Source organism: Hippoglossus stenolepis, chromosome 10 (assembly GCF_022539355.2).
Source record: "Hippoglossus stenolepis isolate QCI-W04-F060 chromosome 10, HSTE1.2, whole genome shotgun sequence".
Classification (NCBI taxonomy): Eukaryota; Metazoa; Chordata; class Actinopteri; order Pleuronectiformes; family Pleuronectidae; genus Hippoglossus; species Hippoglossus stenolepis.
The window spans coordinates 10,552,358-10,578,780 of NC_061492.1; the positions used below are offsets into that span (position 1 = coordinate 10,552,358).

General features: G+C 40.7%; 2 protein-coding genes across 2 annotated transcripts in view; both read left to right on the forward strand.

The window, feature by feature from the left end:
* Nucleotides 1-6,115: 6,115 nt before the first annotated feature.
* Nucleotides 6,116-12,605, forward strand: nipal3 (NIPA like domain containing 3). The gene is made up of 11 exons (XM_035169072.2): nucleotides 6,116-6,337; nucleotides 6,574-6,642; nucleotides 7,543-7,714; nucleotides 7,892-7,951; nucleotides 8,329-8,474; nucleotides 9,347-9,443; nucleotides 9,586-9,721; nucleotides 9,895-9,983; nucleotides 10,272-10,335; nucleotides 10,857-10,951; nucleotides 11,539-12,605. Exons 1-11 carry the CDS (start codon nucleotides 6,302-6,304, stop codon nucleotides 11,724-11,726), a joined length of 1,152 nt encoding a protein of 383 aa, XP_035024963.1. The 5' UTR covers nucleotides 6,116-6,301; the 3' UTR covers nucleotides 11,727-12,605.
* Nucleotides 12,606-13,809: 1,204 nt separating this feature from the next.
* rcan3 (regulator of calcineurin 3) overlaps nucleotides 13,810-26,423 on the forward strand; it is a 46,962-nt gene continuing 34,348 nt past the window's right edge. The window contains exons 1-2 of the mRNA XM_035168949.2: nucleotides 13,810-13,943; nucleotides 15,023-15,294. Of these exons, the coding sequence (XP_035024840.1) occupies nucleotides 15,079-15,294 (216 nt within the window). The 5' untranslated portion in view covers nucleotides 13,810-13,943; nucleotides 15,023-15,078. The remainder of the gene's footprint in view (nucleotides 13,944-15,022; nucleotides 15,295-26,423) is intronic.

Here is a 26,423-nt window from a genome sequence, read left to right on the forward strand (position 1 = left end):
AAACACCATAGTTCACTGCGACACTCTGAGATGTGTGACATGAACAGTATGTCGGGGTCAACACTTAATAAGAGGTATCATCTTACACTAGTCATAACTGCAGGTGAGAGAAAGAAAAAACCTTGTCAACCATGAGCTGCGTTGGATGGGGGCTCTCACAACAGCGACTCTTACTGCCATTAGGTTGGGTCTCAAGGGTTTGGATCAAATGCATGGTCATTCACACACTGTTTATAGATACAGCACAATATCAAATGTATGATAATAGTCCTGTAATTTTACATTCTTGATTGTATAATGACTACAACATCAGAATCTAGGCCAGAATTTCAGTTCTTAATGTGTAATGTGTCACCATGAGGCGAGACAGAGTGGAACTGGATCATCTGTTCATCATGAAGTACAATGACTCGGCTGTGAAACTATGAAGAGCTTGTCAAACAACTTGCATTTGCAACTGAAGCCTTGAGTCATAATAGTGTGTTATGATTAATAAAAAAAGATCTGGTGTTGTGATGTCGTGCCACAAATAATTATGTTAGTCATAAGCACAAATGACGCAGTTGTTCAGGTCCGTTTATTTGAAAACGGAAAAACTGAAGAGTATCTTACAACGGAGAAGCAGAATGACAAATATGAAAAGTAAGAAATACGAGAAAATTGAGCACCTGCTTAAACTGTTTCCATCTTATGTTCCGTAAAGATTTATTGTCTCAAACAGTGATATATTCATTGTGAAGTCATAACCATCATTTGGATTTTTTTCTGTTACATCGAAATACAAACTATAAGAGCACAACACTTTCGTATTTTCTCTTATTTTGGAATAAGGCTCATCTTTGATGGCCTAGTGTTTATAATGACTGTATATTTATACATAATCTATGCTTGTACAATTCTTCTCCATCTTACATGCTCCTGTCTTTAATGGAGTTGAAGTAGAAATGTCATTTGCATCTTCTCCGACCCTCTCACATGTGCTCATGCAGAAAACATTCTCTAATGACAGAGATTAGCAGACTGTAGTTCTCCTCTTGCACATAATAACAAGGTGTGATACACACAACAGCAAGGCAGCGACCGAGCAGGGAACACAAGGCCACTGGGAGGTGAGACGGACACCGCTTTGTTGTTCGCCTTATTATCTGAGCACTCAGCAGAGGTTTTGGTGCACGCTTCCTTCATTAGTGGGTCTGCACATTCAATAGAGTGCAAGGTAATTAAAAAGGCTCGAGGTGATAATCACAGGGATGTTTTAGCAAAGATGGAAACGGAGAGTTCTCGTGAAAAAGGGCTGATATAAAAGAGGATGAGAGATTGTGTTTGAGAGAGTAGAAATCATGAAGATGAGTATTTGCCTGTTGGGTTTTACCGACTCGTAACTCGCGTGTGTCTCTCCTGCACTGAATAATGCTTCAGGGATACAGGGATTTAAAGAATGTAAAATAGCCGACACTATACAGAACAGAGCTGCACTCTGTGTTTGAGGCATTCAGGGTGATGTGGGTTGGATTCCAGGATCAATGAGACAAAATAGTGAGACGACGAGATTAAGCTCAATTAGAGTTCACTAGAGCAGTGCCTGTTTTAAACCTGCCTGTTTGGAATGGGCTGTTTGCTGCTTTGCTGCTGAAATGGTAAAAGTGACCTGCAGTAATTGAGCCGTGTTGATGTCGCGATCGACAACATCACATATGAAGATCACTACCATCCATTGCTGCTACTGAACACTGGTCACCTGTTATTCAAGGCTTATTAATATTGAACATAATACGTGTCCATATCCAAACACATACAGACAGACAGAGGTCTCTGCAATTAGTAGATAGGAGCACAGAAATAATTTATCATGCAGCTTCAACGTAACTAGACGAATGCTACTTGCTACATTGGAATAAAAATGGTTTAAGATATCATGTTTAAACCAAAATTACAAATATATATTCAAATCAAGCATATTTAGGGCAAACTAATGGAGGAGTCGAAGGTCTTTAGCAGCACAGCTGAGACCAGGAATCCTTCCTCAGGCCCTTGAAGTTAATACGTTTAAAAAACAACCCAGGACAACAGGCTGTGCATCGTGTGAGTTAAGAGAGGTTGAGAATGACTTTTCTTCTGTATTGAGCTTATTATGATTTGTTAAGAATATCTGTATTACATAAAATGTCTGTTCAAAATCCAGAAATGTTGGAATGGTTGTTTCATTTTAATGCTTTGCCTCTAAATCTTTGAAAAAAGCATCAGGATGGTTTATTCGTTTACTTTTTTCATTGATGCGGCTACTTTGGTTTCTTTTTTCTTTATCTCTTTTTTTGTACTTTTCTTTTCCTAAATAATAATGTCTTGTAAGCCTGTTTTAGGCTGGGGACATAATGTGCCTGACACAAGAATAAAAATCAGTCAAACCATTAAAAAAAATTGGACTCCCGTGGTAAAATTCTGAAATAATTGGATTTGTCTCTCAGCGTTCAGTCCAGTACAGACACCGACAGTAAGCAGGAATAAGCCCCTGATGAGAGAACAAGTTTTTCTCATTGTGTCAAATGTTCTTAACAGTATTTTGGTTATATTTCTGCTCTATCATTGTGACTAACTGATTCTTTTGTCACATATTTCTTCATCGTGTTGCTTAAAAGTTCATGCAATGTCACCGATACTGACCGACCCCAAATCACGATAGTTGCTTTGATTGTTATCATGATTACACCCACAGTGACAAGCTGCGCTCGACTAACCTCAAATACTGAAAGCAGCATTCTTTATAATCTTGTCATTGTCACACTCATTTGTAGAAATGCAAGTGACAAGTCTGGACCTGCGGAGGATTTAGGAAAAGCCTGCTCTTCCCCCGCAACTTCATAATGTGTTAACATTTCTCCACGAGGTGGCTCTCCAACTCGTGGAGAAATGACTTCCTGTTGAATGAATACGTCCTGTCCGCTCCACTCTCCTATCTAACGTACACACATTCTTCCGTCATTACAAAAGGCTGCTGGTCTGTTGGGTTTTTAAAACAGGCCTGGCAGTTATTAAATACACACTACCATGCCTGTCACCAACGTTCACGCATTCCTAGCGGACGGCACCCACGCATCACAAGGAACTGGAACGAGTGTAGGAAACCAATTATATTCTGTTGATGGTGAACATGAAGCGATTGTAAAATGTCGTCTTTTATGGCGTAGAGACAAATATGCATCATCTGGTTTGACAAAAGGAGTCGTGGGTGAGAGAGAGCGAGAGAGAGAGAGAAAGAAATGTAAATTATAGTATTGCGTTCACCAAAAAAAAAAGAAGGAAGAAAAGCTAACTGTTGTAAATTTAAAGAGTCAAATGCCTTCAAAACGACCCGGGTTTGTCAACTGGGCACCAGAGGTGTAACATTTCAACAAACACACAAGATCTCAAAGGAAACTTCTCTGTAACCTGAAGCAAAAAACAATAGACACAAAAAGCCTTTGACTTGGTTTTCTCTACTTCGACCTCTACCCGGCAACACGCCAAGGGAAGGAAGGAAGGTCGTATGCCTATTGGACCAGAGCCGGGATTATTAGTTGATTCAGTTTTCTGTTCAGCTGTAATTTTGGTAATTGATTATTTACTGGAAATAATTTTTTAAGCAGAAAGGTGAAAAATCTACAAGTTGCAGCTTGTCTAAACTCTTTGGTTTGTTGGACGAACCAAGACATTTGATGACGCTATCACAGGCTGCTGAGATTTAATGTGATAAGTGATTAATCTGTGGATTAATCACTTATCACATTAAATCAAACATTAAACACTGTAGGTGTTTGCTCAAAGGTTTGCTCATCTTGGACACTTCATACGAGGCAGTGGAAAAAGCCATTTGCCTACATACCTTCACGCACCTGTTAACACCCTGAGGCTGAAGCACCTGTTTAATATCTGTACCTAACACCCCCCTCTCACTCACTCACACACACACACACACACACACACACACACACACACAGTCTGAGCTGTAATCAGTGTCTCTGTGATAATTATGTACGGCCACCAACACCACTTCTCATTCCAACTAGTTGTAAAGTGCATTAAGCTGGAACAGGCGCAGCAGGCGAGAGACACTTTGTAGTTTGGAAGGGGAAGTTTTATTGTACGCTGCTAAAGAGCCGAACCGGCCCTTACAATACATTTAAATCTTATTGATCTGTGTATGGCATATTATAAATGCAAAGTGTAACTGCAATGCATTTGAATAACATGCACAAGTGAGTCCTGGCTTGGCTTAAGATACAAGATTGTGAAACTGACTACACTAAACTATAAATGGTCTTAAAGAAGAAGAATGCATCAATTTACGATGAAAAAGGATTTATATGTATTTTAGATTTTATCTAAAAGTGCAATTTGACCATCTATCAGTTCATGGCTCTAAATATAAACTGTAAATAAAGATGGATGACATGACGGCTCCCCAAAAGTGAAGCCAAATCATTTCGAGCTCCCCCCCAGTGGCTGGCTGCAGTATAGGTCATAAATCCTGCCTCCTCCATGTTAGTTGATGGGATATGGGCCGAACTAAAAAGTCAAAGTGCACGTTAATTTATGTTTTCTGCAATTTTGGGCAATTCTGGCTTCGAAATGTGCAAGATGGCAAAGTTCGTATCCGGGATATTTTTGCTTCATTTCCGTACAGCGGGAGGAAGTGCAGATGCGTCGTCCATCTTTATTTACAGTCCATGGCTCTGAGCAAATAACTGACAAAGACAAACTCTTGCAACACGACAGACAAAGAGGAAACATATTTGATTTCTTGTATTGCTGTCAGGCCTTCAGGTAATTATAGAGTCAGATTGAAACTGAAAGGAATTAAAGTTAAATGCTAATCAAAAGTTTTTTTACCCCCTTTGATTTGAGCAGAATGATTATTCTCGAGTGGTGTTTCACTCCCTCTGTTGGTCGGCTAATGAAATTTGAAGAGTCTGTGTAATTTCAGAGTAAGTGAACAATTCTTTTTCCTGATATCAACCTGAGTGTGTCCTAAATAACATGTTTTTTCAAACTTTATTTAAATCTTGAAAAAAACACTTGTCAGGCTTGTTAAACCATTTCAATAGTATTATCACTGCTAATACACTTATTCATATATTTCCAAGCAGGTGCAGTGACTCATCAGTTGCTCTCGTGATCTCTACCTGTTTCAGAGACTTGGAAAGAAAACCTCTGTTGTCTTTTAGAACACTGGCTCACACCCTTGACCCACCTTTGTAATTTCCACAGCTGCAGTTATAGAAACAGTGTTGCTGACGTACCGCACCGTGTCCCTCCTCTTAGTGACAAAAAGAGAAGAAAGGTGAAGTGCCTGATGCAATGGCGACACTGTGATCACACACGATCACGCTTTTCTCAGGTGGAGGAGGGGTTGCCAATGTCCCTTTTAGATTGGCTGGTGTGTCACATACTTCATGGAAATGTAGTCGTGGTTGTAATGGATATGAAACAGATGGATAAAATATCATTAGGCTTGGATTTGAGTCTGGCTAATGACACCAGGGCAGAGCTCCAAATCAGATCAGGGGATTTACTGCCATTTGAGGACCAGTTAAGCTGATCAATATCTTCCTCAGCTGCAAGTTCTAGCGGATAAATGGCAGCTCAATGGCGCAGCCTGGTGTCCTCAAGTGTTACTGCAACCTACAGTCAAGTCTGTGCTGCATTTATGTGTTAAGAGTGTTTAAATAACACTCTGACAACAAAGAATCAATAATTCAAAACAGATGCAGGATAATCATACAAATCTTTGTATCGTCTATATGGTGTCAGGTGCTTGTGGAAAAAAAATTGTTCAACTAAAGTCTAAACTTGGACAAGTTCGTATTAGAAGCAGCTATTTTAGAGCTTACTGCACTATTATGGTAATTGGTTTCTAGGTAATGACGTCAGCAAAATCTTTTTTGAATTAAACTGTATTAAAAACAATCCAAACATTGGTCATCATATGCTCATGTAGATTTGTAACATTGATTATTTTTTCTTTGTGTTTGCCTTTAAATTTGTTTTGTTTGGTCGATGAATTAAATAAACGTATAAATAAAATAAAAATTCCAAGCCATGTGACCTAATCGTACCGTGCGTGTGACGTCAGCGCGCAGCCCACAACAAGAGAATTCAATGCGGAAGTGAGAGTGAGTCTCGACCATGGAGCAGGGGCTGGTGTGTTTCTCAGCGTAGAGACAGAAATACACGATTATATTAGAGACAAAGACACAATGTCCCATCGACAATATGCCTGAATGTGTGACCATTAAATATAAATGAGAAACTGCCTCTGAACGGGATGGATATCTTCATAAACGAGGGAGGCTCCTACACGGTGAGACAATTCACACAAAGTACTTTTTACACGTCTGTCAGTACTTTGCTTTCACCTGTTCTGTTTTAATACGAGGTTTTAAATGTGTTTTCACGTCTTAAAGTTCAGAGTTTACTTCAACTTTTGAAGCTTGGTCTCTGAGTACAGCAGGAGCCGGTTACTGTGACTGTAAACTACAAATACCAACACATTGAATTTAACCTGATTGATTTAGAAAGACTGTTTTTCTTTTTCAGGATAATCTCATCGGGACCTTACTCGCTATTTTTGGAAACGTGCTCGTCAGCATCTCCTTAAGTATTCAGGTACAGAGACCCTTTCATTTATATACATATAAAAAACTCCCCTGTATTAGTTTATACTATGATGAAATTATCTCTTACACGCTCATTATTCTCAGCTTATTTTATACTGTTGTGGATTTATACCTGTTTATTTATGCAGAATACGTACATGTCTATACAGTTATACAAAACCTACTTGCATTTATATGTATAAATATGTCAATATTTCCTTAAAAGTAATTCACAAATACAGTATATATCCTCAAGCAATCATCCTGTTTCTCTACCCATAATATTCTGTCTCTAGGTGTATCAATAATACATACTCAATAATAGCTATATTATGATTTTATTAAATCTTTTATTTTTGGTTTTATTTCCTGTTTTATTATATTTTCTAATTTCATGTGATTTCTTGTCTACCTACTTCTGATCATCTGCAACTAGCATGGAATCAATAAAGCTTATCTATCTGATCTGACCTGATCCTACCTTATCTTAAATATACTTATTTTATTGCCTGCTGTGCCAAACATCCAAATAATGTATATGATATTATTTCTCACATGTGGAGTAGATATTAAGCTGTTCTTTCTGTGTGTCATGTACCTCTATGTAAACAGCTGGAGGCTCATCTTGGGAGATTAACCATTTTGGGCTCTGCTGTCACTACAGTATCGTTTTCAGCCTTTAGGTGAAACCTTTATGGATAAAATACAATCGTCACGAGTCATCACTGTCATTTTTTTATGACTGCTGCCCATCCCTTCTGTGCTTCTAATGTACACTAACTGTACAATGTCTGCAATAGCTCCACTGTTAAACCAGCCTACTATAGATGTTTGCTTTGTTTAATCCATGTGTAACACAGTCTGTTTACATTCTGCCAGTCACCGCTGTGTTTAACCTGAATACTTGCAGAAATACAGCCATGTGACATTAGCTGGGACGAAGGACCCGCGGACCTTCTACCGCACTAAGACCTGGTGGTGTGGGTTTGTGCTGACATGTCTCGGGGAGGGAGCAAACTTTGTCTCTTACGCCTTTGCCCCCCTGGCTCTCATCGCACCTCTTAACGCTGTGTCAGTTCTGAGTGAGTATGATTAAAATTACAATACCACTGTAATGTGTTGGTGCTGAAGTTTGGAGATAAAGTATCACTATAATCCCAAAGCCGCTGCTCACTGAAATTCCCTCATTTCACTGTTCACTTTAAATACATGTTGAATGGAAAATGTATAAAATCTTGCTTTGTGCTTTTCTTTTTCAGCCAGCTCCATTTTGGGGCTTATTTTTCTGCGAGAGAAATCGAAGCCAAGCGACATTGCAAGTAAGTTCAGCCTGTGTGTGAGGGACTGAAGATCACTCCAGCACTCGCATGCAAATATCATGGAAGTTGTGACATTGTATGTAAATGATTACTTAGCCTCATGGCACACTGCACACTACGTTCTGTCCTCAGCTGGTATTATAACTGAGATTACAAAGTACTCTCTATATCTATACTCTATATGTTTGTCTATGTACAGGACATATTTTAAATGGGATTCTGTAAGATTTTATAGAAAAGAAAACCACGCTGTATCTTAAGTTTGACTATTATATCTGAAATTCACTCTACTTTGTCTTATATCCTAAAATATTTTCCGTCTCTCTCTCGACACTGAAAACTGTCAAGTAGCTAAAGTGAATTGTGTCTTGTTTCAGAGCGTTATGCGCTGTCCTTCCTGGGCTGCATCCTAACCATAGGAGGAACATACCTCTTTGTGGCATTTGGACCAAACTCTCATGAAAAACTCAACGCAGAGAACATCGTGAGGCACCTTGTAGGGTGGCCCGTTCTCTTGTATCTGGTAAGATGTTTTCATTCACTGAAGAAGCACGAGCCTCTATAAACATTTGTTTTCCATCTATTACTCCACTGTGCTTCAGTTCCAACCCACACTCGGTAAACAAACGTCAATGTATGTCATCGCTAAATTGCATTTTAAATATTTGACTTCTCATAATTGGCTAAACACAAATGAAAACCGCAGAATCCTTAGACAGTTATAGTATTGTTAGAGATATTGTTCCTGTACACCTCCCACGCCCATTGCACCCATCATTTATGTTCCACCGACATACGTCCATTATATAGGAAGCAATACAGGAAGCCTGCAGTTCAGGATTGGTGACTCTCCTGTTTTCTTTTCTTTCTTTTTTTGATGATATGGTTGTAACCATAGCCTGTAAATAAAGATGGATAGAACACAACCACTGACTCTAATAATTGTATAAGAATTAGGCTAAAATATCACGGATACAGGTGCCACCATCTTGTGCTTTTGACTGAGTGCGAGTCAGAGTCTGCGTCGGAGTGATCATGGTGCGGAGCTGCGTTTCTCAGCTGTCATTCACGGTGTTTAACCCTGTTTTTATAGCATCAAACTAAACTGGGTTAAAACAACTCATTTGACAGAATCAACCAAAAGCTAAATTGGGTTATACCGATACCACAAAGCTGCTATGTCGTGTTTCTGTCTTAGAATCATTTGGTCTTTCCCCTTTTGGGCCCAAATCATGTTCCACATTGAGCAGCGACTTTTCCAGTCATCTTGACACATGTTATTATTCAGCATAAACTTTTATCTCTTGACTGATAGATGTGAACTTTCCTGCACTTCCTGTTGTGTTCATTTGAAAGTAGTTTTGTGTTTACTGTTGCTGTTTTCCTCACTGACAGCTCCTGGAGATTATCACGTTCTGCCTGCTCCTTTACTTCTACAAGCAGCGCAGCGCTAACTATGCCGTTGTTATTCTGCTGCTGGTCGCCCTACTGGGTGAGTCTGCGGCATTAAAGCAATAATATCAATCAATATCAAGCCATTACCATATTTTACTGGAATACACTTGAGAATTTCAAGAAGGCACCTGAGGTGTGGTGAAACAAGTTTGAGTTGTTCGATCTCTATTTTTACACAGGCTCCGTCACGGTCATAACGGTGAAGGCGGTGTCGGGCATGTTGGTGCTCACGGCCGAGGGCACCATGCAGCTTGACAACCCGATCTTCAGTGTCATGTTTGTGTGCATGGTGGCGTCAGTGGTCTTCCAGGCCAGGTGAGAAACGAATTAAGAGGCGGGAGAGGGGTTAGAATGAATGTGTGGTGGCTGTAGTGTTGTCGTGTTCATAAAGAGTAAAGATAAATTCATTGGCTTGATATTCAAGTTGTTTATTTTTTTTCTTGCATCAAGGTTTTTCAGTAAGCTTTCTGTTGTTATCGTTGTCTTAGATTTCTCTCCCAGGCTTGTAGGCTGCACGACTCTTCTCTGATTGCCAGTGTCAACTACATCCTCTCAACCTCCTTGGCTATTGTAGCAGGTGAGTTATGCTGTTCTTTGTCTGGGTTTGTGTTTGCCCACATTTCTGATTATGTTGACAGTTTTCCATTGTAGCCAGAATGGGACTCAGGTGAGTTCATACAAGGCTGAGCAATCCATGTGATTGTCAAGAAAGTGCCTGTTAATCTGCATCCAAATACCCTTTCACTACTTATTGTGGCTCAGGAGGTTATGAGTAGTAAAAGTAGTAATATAATAAAACTATGAGGGCTCCCTGGAGAGTCACAACATGGAAGTCACGAGTTGTTTTCCTCTCTCCTGCTTTTAGGTGCCGTGTTCTACTTTGAATTTAAGAACGAAGACGTCCTGCACATCTGCATGTTTCTGTTGGGGTGAGTTGTTCACAGAAGATATTTTGACACGTCACAGTTGAATTCTGTTTGACTGCCTCTGTTTCAGGCTCCTGCTGTTACACATGCTGACTCAATGTCACGCTGTCATTGCTTTTTATAGGATGCACACATACCTTGAAATGTTATCTTAAACTAGGCATGATGTCACTTTCTGACTTCTTCATGACTAATCATATGATATAATGGGGAATAATGGTCTGACCAAAATTAGCTTCAGATTGACTCTAACCTGATTATTTGTGGAGATATCTTTTTTTAAATCTTGTTGACCTTCAAGAGTTAATCATGTGGAGATAACCTCTACACAGTAATCTTACCTCAGACAGGGGTGAAAACAATACCTTGCTTGAATAGCTATACTGCCGCACAGGGTGATTAACATAGAAAATGGACATTTGCTGAGAATATGTAATTACATATTCTGACTTATTGAAAATTGTTGAACTTTGTTGTCTTCTTTTGCTTAAAAGCTGTAACTGATCATTTTGTTCTTTGTACAGATCAGTGTTTTGTTTCCTGGGGGTCTTCCTCATCACCAAAAACAGGAAAAAGACCAAAACCTTTGAGCCGTACGTCACTATGGACATGACCAATGGTTTGTATTAACTTCTTATATACTAACTGTTGTACAGGGATCTGTTTACATTTAAAGCTACTCAGCGAGGAGAAGCACCTTTGTCCTATTAATCCACATCACAAATTGGCTACAAGACAACAATATTATTATTTATATTTATATATATATATATATTTATATTTATATACATATGACTGAAAGCTAAAACAGGAAGCGGTTTTAATGACGTCTCAAACATTTGAATTGGTTTCCTGTTACTAAACCTACCTAATTGTACTTCCAACACAAAGTACAGCAACTGTGACAGATATGGATGCCTGTACCGTGCCAATTTTGACATGTTGACATCAAACCCTAACGACTAAGAAATGTAATTCAGACTTGATAGTTAAATGTTAAAATGCACATCTTTTCTACAATGCTTATTCTATAAAATAAAGTTTAATTATACGATCAGCGCATATTGGGAAACATAAAAGCGGCTATTTCTGTGAAAGGCTTATATTGTCCGATATCATCAGCCAAGCTATATATTAGTCGGGCTCTATGTTTTCCAGAAGATTTTAATTGTGCAGTCGCTGAGAACCTTACTTTTCCATCTTCAGGTGTCCCGACTATTCATGACAAAGGCCTGAGTAGTCAGCCAGAGTTCACTGGTTCTTTCACCTACGGGGCTCTGGTCAACAACGATGGAGTGCCTCCTGCGACTCTGCCGGTCGCCAACCTGGAGCAGCCGCCAGTCGGCTTTGGACCCGCCAATGCATCGCTTTATCCTGAACTGAAGAAAGAATAGGACCAAAGTTTTCTTCTTTCCCTTTACTCCAAAACACCTTCAGGGACTTTGAAGACCACGTGGGTTACAGTCGGCTCTTTCCCCAAAAATCACGAGCCCAGGAAGTGTCCACTGGGTGTTTTTAACGTTCCCTCATCACTGGGCACTCCTCTCCCCGATCTTTCCATTTTTAAATCTCTAAACCAAAACGTGACCTTAAGAAGCTTTTCTTTTTTTTCCCCAAGAAGAAGACGACTGTATTAATTACAAAAATTAAGAGAAGAAACTCGAAGCTCCTGGATGTTTTAGAAACATGACGGCAGAGAGAGAGTTTCACCTTGAAGTTTACTACCTTTTATCGTGCATTACCATTGATATTTACTCAAAAGACTCACTTCCACAACTGTTTTGTTGCAGTTTTGTTCTCATGTACTTGTTAATGAGGACATACTGGGGACCATGCAGTAATCTGTTCTTCCATTGAGGACTGAGGTTCCTCCCTGATTTCCAGGTTCCTAGAACCTTGTAATGTAGCTGCAGACTTTCAGAATATTTGCCAATGAACATTTTGACTTTTAATGTCTGCCTCTGTCTGTCTGTCTGTCTGTCTGTCTTATTTGAGCGGTTTTCTCTCCTCACTTTTTTCTCGTTCGAGGGATTTTAATTGTTCTACTTTTCCTAATGTTACCAAACAACGGGTGCAATTCTTTTAACTTATTGTATTTATTATTTTTTCTTTTAATGTGCCTTGAAAAGTAGCTTTACACTGGACATTACTGTAAGGTGGTATTCAACATAAACCATGTAGGTGGGTGATTCTTCACTGTGGCTGATCAGTTATTCTAAAGCAACTATAACATGTCGGTGTCTGTCAGAATAAAAATAAACATCTGAAACCTTTTGAAAAGAAAAGTGATGATGCTTTTGAGACCTGAAAAAGAAGAGAAGTGCAATAATATGAATAATGAAAATACTGATAGTGTACAAACAGTTAAAAATGTTAGTATAATAAAGTAGTCTATTGACAATGATACATTTTAAGTTCTGTTTCTGGAAGTTAAATATTCCTGATGACAAATTTAGAAATAATAATCAAAGTAAGTTGCTAATGTTGCTCAGTTAATGTTTCTACCTGGTTTGCATTGGAAATGTAGTTCGTTCATTTCAGTGTAAGACAAAATAATACAAAGTATTAGTGTAATACGAAAACAACACCAAAAAATATGCTTATGCACTTTTACACATTCCATGAATGAAAAAGGACCACGAAGAAGAAAGGTTGTTTATAAACTGCCTGTTTAATATGAATAACAAAACATAAATGCAGATGGCCGCCCCCCTTTTTTTAAAATTTCCTTTAACAAATTAATTATACATTAACCAGAAGCCAACATAACATAAATATTACTCATTTGGTTAATACTGTTTCATAACATTTTCCTAAATTGAATAATATTTGAGCAACATTTGAAATCATCTTGAGAAATCCACAGTTTCACTCCATAAACAGAAACACATCTGTTTCAATGTACTGTGTGCTTATGGACTTTTGAACTTGTACTTCCTTCTATGATCCTCGTCATTTGATATTAATGTAAACAGCTTTTGTTGGTTTTCACGTAGGAGCCCATTTCTGGCTTTATACGTAAGACCAATAATATTTTTAAATCTTAAACTGACTTGATAAATAGTCTTTCTGTTATGTTTAAAACTGGGGAACTAAACTTCAACTTTAAACCATTGTACAAACCTGAATAAGCGTGTGTGCGTGTGTGTGTGTGTGTGTGTGTGTGTGTGGGTGTGTGTGTGTGTCGCACGCGCGCGCGCAACAGGTGGATGCAGTGAACCACGCCAGCGTGCAAACCTAGAAACATGACATGTCTCCACCCGGTTGGGATGAGTCAGCTGATTGATCCTCACACTAGCTGATCAAACGTCCACCATCACATTGTGTCAAACTCTGCTGCTGCTCCATCGCCACCGAGCTTGGAGCAGCAGCAGCATCCTCCCTCCTGTTGCAGCCTGATTGGTCGGTGACGTTCTCCGGCGACTTGTCATTGGTCGCACCTGCTGGAGTAGGCTGCACCATCATCATCATCATCATCAGGACAACAGACACACAAGACGCATCCCAGCGGCTCCATCACAACTCTTCCAACAACAAGTCCCCTGCAGGACATCCTGATTCCCATCCACGTGCAATGGGCTGCTCGTGCTGCGTTCACTGACACAAGTGAGGTGAGTGTTTTTACATATTTTCAATCTGAGGTGGCAGCAACTTCATCACGAGCCGCGACTCTGTGGTAACTTCAACCCCCCCTCCGTGAAAACATCTGGCGTCACGAACATCTGCTTTTAACATCAACGATCGGTTGTTGTTGTTGTTGTTGCGGTGAAACGCTCGTGCAGCTTTTGTTTTCTTTTGCACGAGCCTCTAACGTCACATCGCGTGTTTTCCTCGGTTGCACATTTTGATGTCACGATCATCACCGGCCATTTATGTTGTAAACATGTGGAGTGATGCTGTCGTTTCCCTCCACAACCTCTGTCTGCTCGTCTCTTTCAAAGATCCTATACCAACATTTGATGTGTTTTTATCTATATTTAAAATCCACTGTGTATTTCTTCTCAATATTTGAGATCCAGCTTATTTTTATTGGATGTTAGTGTTATTTAAATATTGAGGACGTGTCATTCGACCCTGTCTACCTCTAGATGGCGCTCTATCACCAGTACATGTTTCCCATATTAGGGTCAGACTTTGCTTCACTTGTCAATATTTTTTTATATCATATGATTTTATATGATCTATGTTTTCATGTGTTTTTAAGCTCATAAAATTATTAGATTTTAAAATATTTATTTGGTTAATTAAAGTCTATCGGTAGAAAATGAATCAGTAACTATTTTAACAGTTGATTTTCACTTTCTTTCAGTCTTTAATTAAGGCAGAATGTATTATTATTTACAGCCTGAAAGTTTGTATTTTATGCAGTGAGTGTTGAGCGTATGCACACTGTACTTTGAGGCAGTATATATACAGAGAGGCACCTGTGAAAGCTGGCTGACTAAAGATATAATGGAATCATAAAAAAAAAGTCTAAGAGAGTTTATTTAGTAGTATTTTTATTTATTTTTTGCCTCATTTTGCTCCTGTTCATCATTCTCTTGTTTTGTGATCTTTAAAGTCGGAATCTCCATCCTTCCCTCATCTTCGTGTACCAGTGTTTCACCTCCTCCTCACTTGGCATCAAACATCCAGCCGTTATATTCACTTCATCTCCAACCTTCTAAACTGTCAACCTCACCTCTTCCAGTTCCCGTCTCTGTGATCCCTGCCTCCCCGTCAGCAGTCTATTCAAAAGGCTTCAACATGCTGCGAGAGAGCTCCAAGGCATGGAGCAACGGCTCCGAGGCCTACAGCAGCGATCCCGAGGAAGATGAGGAGGAGGAGGAGGAGGAAGACATGGTGTTCGGGGAGAATGATCAGGATGGCGTGGCGGACGAGCTGATGGATCTGAGTGACCTGCCCACGTCGCTCTTTGCATGCAATGTCCATGAGAGCGTATTCGAAGAGGACGTGCACAGGGTGAGATGGAGCAAACTCACTTTCTGGGTCATAGCCTAGCTGTGTGTGTGTGTGTGTGTCTGTGTGTATTTGCAATGTGTTTTTATGTTTGACTCATCCAGCTGAATCTGTCAACGCATCAAAGATTCAAAGCCCAGCAGCACGTGCATGATGTCAACCGCTGCTTTTGCTCCAGTCCAGTCATGGTCTCAAGCTGCGTTACTCCAGATCAACACACACACACACACACACACACACACACACACACACACACACACACACACACACACACACGCACCTGATGCTGTAATTTATTTTCCAGGGAGCGTGGATGCAGGGCAGTGGATTAAAATATAACAGAATCATGAGTCATACTCTGCCTTCATCCATGTGCCCATGCATATCATTTGATCACCACCGTACTCAGTGTGTTATTGTGCCCCAATGTAAAACAGAAGCACACACAGACACACACACATGTTAGTCATATGTCTGTGTAGAGAGTCTCTCTGTTACAGTTGTTTCAATTTGTTTTCAGACATGAAATCCCAGAAAATGTCGGCAAAATTAGGAGCAGACATTTTCCAGAGTTTGCCTCTTAAATATGCGTAACGCAGCAGGAGATTTCCAGGTCAAATGGGTTCACAACAACAGGAATATTTCCAGAACATTCAGGCGAGAGGTGGCGTCTGGCGAGATCAGGCAGGAGGCAGGACATGATGTATATATTCTGCTGTGGAAATCACATGTTTTTATCACCAAAAGCTCTTGAATCCCGTTCTCTTCCCAAGATGACGTCCGCATCTTCTACGTGTGTTGGCATCCTGAGATGTTTGTGTTCAATTTTGCATCCATCACGTGTTAGAAACCTCAACAATGTGCTCATATAATCGCTGTGAATTCATCAGACTTGTTCCTGCTGTTTTCTCACATGGGCTCTTTTTCCAGATTTCCAAATTTTCCCCAAAATGTCAAGAGCAACTTAGGAAAATGTGCAGACTTCAGTGCATGTCTGAAAGCAGCTTCAGACTCATTATAAGGCAGGGATACTCCGATCACAGCTCCAGTTTGCTGGAGGAGGATACAAAGAGAATGCTTTCCTCCATCCTTCCAGCTGGCATGCTCCACACCTCTCTCTCGCTCTCTTAGTCTTTCATTCTCCATCAAACCTATCCATCCAGTTCTCTCTACTGTACGTTTCTAAAATCTACCCTCCTCATCCTCTGCATTTAGTTTCCTCCCCTCTCTCTGATGAGTTTTAATATTCCCCTCCTGTCTCTCCCTCTCTCTCTGAAGCGTTCTTTATTTATCCTCTCCGTGTATGTAAATGCAAAGCGGTGAGGCTAAATCTGGCGCATGCACAAAATCCCTTTAAATGAATCACTCCTGCTTTGTGAGTTAGCTGTTTGTAAACCCATCGCTCCGAGTGGTGGAGTCCGCCCCCCTCCTCCCTTTCTTTTTTCTTTTTTTTTACCTCCTCGCTTCATTATGATTCACATTCTGGCTTTTAAGTGGAAATGCCACCCACACACCCTTCAGTCACAGCGTGTCAATAGATTGTTCTCCATACGGCTCAATTAAATGAGCACGGCTAAAAATACATATTTTTTTGTCTTTTATTTAAACTTTGAAAACGAGGACAGGAAGGGATGAGGTATGAAATAAGAATAACAAGTTGTGATATTTTCAAAGCTTGAACAAGGACTTGATGAGGTTGTGTTTGGCTTGTAGCAGTGCCAGTCTTCAAAGCTGTCGTGAGGGTACACACACACACACACACAGTTGTGTCTCCATGACTTCAGAGTACATCAGTCCGACCTTAACTAGAGTTATTACTAGCCTAACTCTTACCCTAACTTTAGCCTAAACTAAACTGAACTTAACTTAATCTTGTCCTGAATTTAACTTTATCTTATCTTATCTTAACTGAGCTTAACTTAACTTAACTTAACTTAGCCTAACCTATCCTATAACCTATGATATCCTAAACTTAACCTAACCTATGACCTATCATATCTTAAACCTAACCTAACCTGGCCTAACCTAACTGTAGCCTACCCTAACGTAACCTAACATAACCTAATGTTCACCTTGGCTAAATCCTAACCCAACCTAAGCCTAACCTAAACTTAACCTGATCTTAAAACATGTCTTAACCCTAAAATGTAAAGATTATGTTATGGGGACTTGATTTTTGTTCCTGTAAGGAAAACAAGTTCCCATAATGTGACTTATTTAGGTCCCCACTACATGAGTATTACCTGGACACACACACACACACACACACACACACACACACACACACACACACACACACACACACACACACACACACACACACACACACACACACGCTCATGCAGTGTGTAACTCGATTCTGAATTTGTAGAATTTTGGTTTTCCGCTGACGGCTATAAACCTGACTTCTCCAAACTCAGTGTCTTCATTCTGGGTGAAGTACAGGGACATGGCAACCTACATTCTGTGTCTTTGGGCTCTTGGCTCCCTTCCAGCACCGACATTACCTTCTGTTTCTGCTCTCAAAGGCCTGCATGCAGGAGGGCTGTTTAGAGGATGGGCTGTTCATGTAATCACACTGCGAGAGGGAGGGATAGAGGGAGACGTGTGCCCCCATATTTTTAACAAGCTCTTACCGGGCTATGAAAGCCTTTTCCTTTCTTCTACATTAGTCAAAAGAGCATAAAAAAAAAAAAAACTGGTAGCACACTTTTTTCTCTTTTCTCTGCAGTATTTTGTTTCCCTGGACAGCTTTTAGATTAATATGGAGAGACGCAGTAAAAAGTGCTCACTGTTCCCTCACAAAGTTCAGCTGAGGTCTGTTCAGATCAACGCCTCTTTGTCCTGAAGTGATTGGATTTATGGTTCATTCAGTAATAATATGATTAAAAGGACTGCAGCACAACACGTGACGATTTGAGTCAGTGATCTGAAATCATCAATAATCTTAACTTTAATGATCATTTATCTCCGTTTATCATTCAGCATCATTATAACAGAGAAATGCAGCATGTACAGGTTAGAGTAGCGACACTTTACCAAACCTCAATTGTTTGTGGCTTCTAAAAAGAAAAGCATTTTATTTTCATGAACATGTTTTTCCATTCGCAATTAATGAAAATCAGAACCTGCTTTAGAGGCGGCTTTTGAGTTGGGAGGGTCGCCCTCTGTTTGTGTGAAAGTGCTGCGTCTACAAATGTTGTAGATGGATGAATATGACCTGCACTAGAAAAGTGGAAAATACAGTAAAGACGCATCATTGCATGAGAAATGTCTTTAAAATGGAAAAGAAAAGCTTTACACTGGATAGACCTACATCTTTATATTTTACTAGTGCAATTGCTGTTCTAAACCTGCCTGTTTGGCCTCTGGAAATGCTGGTTGCAGTTTTCTTTCTGAAATAGTGAAAGTGACCTGCAGTAATTGAGTCGTGGTGCATGAGTATCGACCGACAGCAGAACTCTGCAGAACCCTGAAGCTGCGTCCCCGCTGCTGCACAAAGAGCTGTTCACCTGTTTATTGAAAGTTCAGTGAAGCTCCACTCAGTACTCTGTTACTCTGAGCTGGAGAATCACTTGTCGTCGTTGTGATTGACGAGGTCACTTATGTCGATGAGTCCCAGATCAGAGTTTATTGACATTGAACGTATCCTGGGTCCAAATCGTTGCACACTGCACCTCAGGATCTTAACAATACACATGCCAAGTGTGAAGCCCATAAAATGATGGTTCTTGAATGATTAGATGTGTAGAAATGGTCCACTTTTCTAATTGTCATGTTTCTGGGCCCTGAACTCTGTGAACTATTGAAAAACTGACTTTTAATTTGTATGGCCTTTTTAGTTTATTGACATTTTCCTTGTGTTTGGATTTGTGTTCTGTTTGGTTGTTGAGAACTGAGTTCTCCATTTCAGGTAATATTTTGAAATGTTACTCCTTATGTGCCTCTGGCTTTATTTCCTGCCTTTGTCTGCACATGTTCTTAATGTGTTTCACCTGTGTTCAGTCACATGCCTCCTTGTGTATAAAAACTTGTCTCGTTTCATTTCTCGAATGTTCATTTTTGTCTTTTTTCTTAAACTATCTTTCACCTACCAGCCTACCAAGCTGAAGTGCCTGCATTTGTGTCCTCTGTTGAAACCTGTGACAGAAATAAGTCTAGGAATTGATTCTTCTATCATTGCTGAAGTGGGATGTATTTTATGTACGGGTTTAAAATGTAAATAATCTAATCAAAAAAACAATCACCCTCCAGCTTGAGTTGCGGCCATCAACGAATGATCCACGTCAGGACGAACAGTGTGGCCTCTGTATGATGTATTAGCTCCCTTAGAAATCACTCAGTACAAGGAGTGAAGGAGTTAGAGACAGAGGTTAAGAGGTGTGTGTGTGTGTGTGTGTGTGTGTGTGTGTGTGTGTGTGTGTGTGTGTGTGTGTGTGTGTGTGTGTGTGTGCGTGTGCGCGCGCGTGTGCATTTGTGTGTGTGAGCAGTCCAAGTAACGAGCAAGGTGGTTTCTGAGCTTGTCAAGGGAAAGGTCAGAGAAGCCATTATAAACGGCCCCTCATAGTGGTGAGTGTATATCAGGTCTAATCAGCACAGAGCAAAGCTTTTATTGCTGCTGCTGCTGTCGGACTGAGAACATGAACCAAACATGCACCAGCTACGGGCTTAGTACTACACCATGTCCAATGTTTGTATTGTTACAGGATTATACTAAATGACTTATGTCAGCCTAAAGTTAAAATAATATTTATATTAAAAGTAGGTCAAATTATATGAAATAATTGTCAAATGTTAGTGGTTTGCCCACAGCGATGAATCTGCAGGGAGTTATGAGATGATTCTGCAGCTCCGCTCAGCTTTAGTCTTTCAGTTTATTGTTTATTGTTTCACAACTTTGCTGTTTTACTATATTTGTGGGGACCAAACTGTTGGACCCACAAGTTTGAGGATCAAGATCAGGTTGCTAACGCTTGAGCCCTCCTGCTAGCGAGCGAAGGTTCAGTTCTGACCCAGCCTTTTGTCCCCCCCGTTCTCCCTTCCCCCTTATCGCTTGGATTCTGTCAGAAAAGACCATAATGCCCCAATATATTGGAAAATAAGTTAGGATAAGGGGCAAGGCAATGCTCTGTCAATAGCATGTGTGTACCACATGCGCTCCCTTGAAACCTTCCTCCCTTCAACCAAGACAATTGGGCCTCATGCAAGAACTGTTTGTACGAACAGATTTATCTCTTAATTTTTTGCATACAAGTGATTCAGGAAAACTCGCCGCCTTCACCAATTGTCTTGTATTTTAATTTTTCGTACAGAATTTACATGTGTTCTTGACTCGTCAGCAAAGTCACGGGTAATTTATTCACAAAATTGCACCTTGTAATCGTGTTGACATCATTTTGTTACGTTTATTTGCCATCCTTGTGCTTCCTCTAATACACCCAGGCGACATTCATCATTTTCTGAAGAGAGAACGTTTGCTGAATCTGACGTGTCATGTTCATGCATGAGGCCCATTAAGTCTAAAGTTAAAAGGTGTCAGTTTTATGTACTTTTGCTAATATGATGTGAATATGACGATGTCAGCAGATCCTTTCCATGTCTATTTTTGGTGGGAACTGCACGTGTCACATGTGAAACAAAAGTCCAGATGCTGAAACCTGTTAATATAACCATAATGAAACCAAGACGTTCAGTACATGCCACACAATGTAGGCAGTGTGTCAGGCCTCGGTCCTGCTCCACTGTTTCTCTCTTCCTCTCACACACTCCCTCAGAGGTGTCAGCAAGCATCCCCCTCTCCTCTGCTGTGCAGTAAATGAGCAGTCTGCTGTTGTTGGCGGGCTACTATAACCAACCCTCTCGTTATTGACCCGCTCGCATGTGTCAGACTACAGACTATTTTTGGGTGCGTGTCTCGGGGGGGTTGAACGTGAGGGAGCGGGTGCTTAGCGGGCTGAAGGTCAGACACGATGCAGTGCAGCCTGAGCGAAGCGCCGCCGGTCGGCCTCCTGCTCCTGCTGCGGCCGTGATATTATTGTGCCACGCTGGCCGGGGTCGACTCACCGACCCGGTGTGTTTGTTTTGCCTTCATTTACCAAGCAGAAGAAAGCAGGAAGCAAGTTAAGAAAAGGAGACGGCAGCGGAAAAACACAGTTTGGCTAAATCGAGCTGTTATGGCTCTCAGGGCGTCAGAGTATTTTGCGCGTTTGACAAGATGGCATGATTATTTTCTTCTGTGATGACAGTTTTCCACTTTTTCTCTTGACAGACTTTTCTCGATTGACACATTTGACAATCTTCTGTTATTATTATTATAAAATGTTGTTACTTTTGCATATTGATTTATTTGTATTGCAATATCAGCACTGACCAGCACAGAGACTTTTAAATAACCGTGTCAAATGAGTAAAATCTTATTTCACAGTAGAGCTGTGCACAACAAATTGAAATGCTCATCCCTTTCTTGCCTCTCTCTCTCTCTCTCTCTCTCTCTCTCTCTCTCTCTCTCTCTCTCTCTCTCTCTCTCTCTCTCCTTCACTCTCTCTCTCTCCATCACTTTCTCTCTCTCTCACTCAAACACACACACATGGTGGCTATAAACCAGAATGCATTTGGTCTTTAACAACAACATCTAAGTACACATTTATATTTTCTAGGAACTATTCATTAATTTCACTACATTTTGCAGTAGGAGTTTTCATGCAGGACTTTCACTTTGCAGCTTTTGCAGCACCATCTAACATTGGCTTTATAGAAAAATTATTGCTACATTTTCATATTAACATCAGACAACATTTTTAATTCCTCCTTATCAGAATCATTGCCAAATGTAACAACAACAACAAAAAATGGCCGACATATCGATATCAGAAATGTTTCACTCTTTTGTTAATTTTGAAAACTCACACATCAAATCAACAAATCAAATCAAACCCAGTTACAAAAGTCAGTGATGTCATCCTGTATTTCTTCACCTACTCTAAAGTCAAACATCTTCTTGTTTTATTTCAGTCACTTGTACCAAAGCTTCAGGGAAATAGATGTTTGTTCTCTGATCGGTGATGCTGATTGGTTCTGAGCACGGCTGCTTTGATTTGAATAAAACGACGGCTCCTCTTCTGCAGCCCCTCCCTCGCCCACCACTCAGGCCGATTATGAAACGACAAGAATTCAAACGTTGTGTAAGCTGGTGTGTTATTTGTTCTCGGTCTTGCTCCTGTTTCTATTTAAATCAAGATTATTTTCTGGTTAGGTCTAAAAAAAGAAGCTCTCTGTGGGCGTGCTTAAGAATAGCGGTTTACAAAACGACAACATATGAGTATGATGTGTCATTTAACCGATGCCAAGTCTAAACGGACTCCTTGAATCGATGCGTAGCTGCAATCACAAATTCCGTGAAATAGATAATGTTCTGCAGATGATCGCTTTCAGGCTTTGATGTGTGAAATTAAGGAGCTGAAATGAGTCCACAGGCGACAGAAAGTTAAGCTGATTGCAGGAAATAAATGAAACGGAGTCTATATTTATCTCTATTCTATTTAGACTTTTTTATTGAAAAAATGAAAAGCTTGCACTCTTGCACTCTTGGACTTTGCTTCTTGTTTATCCCTGTTTCTCTCAGGAGTTCTTTTCTTCGTCGTCTTTCTGTCTGCATCTCCCTTTCTCTTCATCATGGAGATCACTTGCGGTTTAAAGTTAATGAGACCTGCGGGTCTGTCTGTGTCTGTGTCTTGTACAGTTTGATCACCTGCTGCTCTGGGGGCTAATTCTAAAGTGGAATCAATAGAATAACCCTTTCTATGCCCCGCACCAGCGACAACCACTGGCCTTGTGTTTTTGGGTTGTCCCTCTGTCTTGTGAACACAATATCTCAAGTGTGCCTTGAGGGAATTCACTCAAATTTGGTACAAACGTTCAGTTGGAATCGAAGATGAGCTGATTCATATTTGGTAATCAAAGGTCAAGTCACTGTAATCAAATAGTCTTGTGAACATGGTATGTCAGGAACACCGGTAAAGAATTTGATAACATCTGGCAAATATACTAACTTGGGCTTAAGAACTCTATTTCAATTCAGGGGCTGCATCCTTCAGAGGCTGCATTTGAAGACTGACTGCACAAATAGGCAGTCTCATTTCGAAGGCTCCTTCAAATGTGGCCGACAAATGCGTCCTTTCATCCCCTAGAAACAAAGGCTCCAACGGGTGGATCCCTCCCGGCCCCACGTACCCCAGGCTTCAGTGTTAACCTTACACACGTTAAAAAAGCCAAGAAGAATCAAAACTTCCTGTCGTTTCCAACTTCAGTCCTGTTGACAAGTTGGTGAAGCCGATCGTGGAAATCCTCTGTAGAGCAGACTTGTTTTGGTTTGGCCTTTGTGGTCCACAGCTAATAATTACCTTTTAGATTTTAGAGGTCGAACGTCAAGGTCACAAAACCCTTTATAGCCTTGTTAATACATTAACTTAAGAATGCCTTTAGAGAGCACTCTTAGCACAAATGTTCACTTAGACTCAAAGATTAACTAATTAGATTTTAGAGGTGAAAGGTCAAAGTTCACCGAGATCTGATAAATATATATATATACTGAAACTGCATTGGTTTTGCTTTTCATGTAATTTGCTGATGGGTCGGCCTCAAAGTTTTCTGTCTCAGCACCAGTTCACCGGCTGTGCTCATCAGTTGCTACAAGGATCCCATGTCTTTAGCTCAGACCTGATTAAAGTGAAACAATAGAAAGTTCTTCCTGTCCTCTGTCTTTGTTTACCTGCAGAAAGTGGCCCCCACTTCTCAGATCACTGTTTTGTCTCCGCAGCTCTGAGAACACCGTCGGTCTTCACCTCCCTTTTTTAATTCCTTATTTGTTGTGTCTGGTTTTCTCGCCGCAGGGCTGAATGCGGGTCAGAGAGTCCACCTAACCCAACCAAAGATTTGACCTGATTTCAAAGCAAAGCAATCAGTGGAACCATCAGCACATGTCGCTCTCTGTGCTTCCTCCTCCTCCTCCTCACCCTCTGCCTCTGTCTCTGCTCACACACAGATATATGGCAGCTCAGCCTAAGCTGCTGCTGGACTGGGTTAAAATGCTGAACAGCTGCTGGTGGCCCACCAGATGTGGCCTGTGATCCAAAAACATACTATTGCTGCTGTTTGGACAGTTTTGACTGTTTGTAAAAGCTGTGCTCTGAACCGAGAGCAGCTTTTCTAATTTTATTTATTTAAGCATTTGTACATTCATATGATTAAAATGTTTTCTGAAAGCAGATTTTATATCCTTTAAAAAAGCATATATTTCCCACAATACCTTACAAAAAGGTAAGTTTCTGAAAGATCTCTGCACTATTTCTGGAGAAATTCAGAAAAATGTCATAAAAGTCCTCCCAACAAAAAAAGCGAAACAAATTCCTGGATCTGCCTCCTTTATCAAAATCCACTTTGAAAGTTACCCCACCCTTCCACCGAGTTTCAAGACTATCAGTTCAGTAGTTCTTGTGTAATCCTGCTGACAGACAGAAAAGCAGGAATGAAAACAATCCTCCTAACTCTAAAAAATTTGAATTTCTATCAATTTCTTTTTACCATTGTGTATTATTCACCATCCATTTTGGACAGCACGATGAAGCAGCACTTGCTCTTCACAGCAAGATATTTCTATTGGCTCAAATCCCGATTCAGCCAAGGTCTTTCTGTGTGGAATTTGCATTTTCTGCCCGTGTCTACATGTTTTTTTTCCGGGTTCTTCCAACTGTCCAAAGACTTGGGGTTTGGAGACCCTTCACTTGTGTGAAGCTAGAGATCTGAGAAATGATGAGTTCATAATTTTTAATTCACATGGCACCTTTAAAGGTAATTTCCAAAATCAGCAGAATTTTCTTATGTTAAGTATCAGACTAATTTTAGCTGGTCAGGAGAAAAAGAGTTTCAGTCAGAGATGTCTTCTGGGAGTCGTGGATCACTATTAATTAAAACTCCATTGCTAAAAGTCATGTAAAACTCTATCAGCCTGTTTCACATCCAACAAGTAAAAAACTGCCGCAGCCACTTTCCCTCCCTCACACTTCCTCCTGTTTATCTTGTCCACAGAACTCAAACCCCCGCGTGAAACATGTTTCAGCTTCGATGTTGAGTGTTGATGGAGGTTCGTTGTGTTTGTCGTCACAGCAGATGGTGTCCGCTCATGCTCAGGTATCCATGCCGTTCTCTGCCCCTGACGTGACCTCTCACTCTCTCTCTGTCACGTTCTATTTTTAATCACTCGCTCGCTGCTTTTATTCCGTCGTCCGTGTGTGTCTCTCTCCTCCTCTCCCGCTCTCTCTCTCTCACCTACACTCTGTGGATCTGTCTCTCTGCCCTCTAGACACTCTTTCATCCTCCCATCTCTCTGTCTCCCCCTGGCTCCCTGCGCCTGTACTTGGCTGCTTGCTTTATAAATAGCTTGGCCTAGATTACAGCAGCTGCATTGGCTCTGGCACCACGGCTTGGTTTGGCTGCATGGGCCAAGTGAGGTAGCCTCGGTGTATCGAGAGGCTGGCATGGAAGTGATGGTGTGTGTGTGTGTGTGTGTGTGTGTGTGTGTGTGTGTGTGTGTGTGTGTGTGTGTGTGTGTGTGTGTGTGTGTGTGTGTGTGTGTGTGTGCGTGCGTGCGTGCGTGCGTGTGTAAAAAACTGACCACAGTACATCCACATTGGTGCCTCTTACACAAAAACACTGAATCTGTGGCACGAAAAACGGATCAATATCAGAATGTGCAGAGAAGAAAATGTGTTTTCTCTTTAACCTGTGGGGTGCAGACAGACACACGGTACCTTTCTCACCTATAATCTACTGTTCCGAGGATTAACAGTTCACCTGTCACCTTCAAGCGATATATCTCTCTCACAAGTATATAGTCACATTAGATTCAATGACCTGGTGGAGCTGAAAGGCCTCATCAGGAGAATATGGTTTTGATCTGCTTCTGCCCTCATGGATGCAGTGTGAGGTCCTGCTGAGGTTCAATAGGTTGTTGGAGACTAAGAATGAGAGAACACCAGAGAGTAACTGTGGCTGGAATGAAGGGTAAAGGTTTGAGCATCACTAAGTCACCGCTCAGACCAGGTATCAACATCCATCCTGAGTGATCCAATCACAAG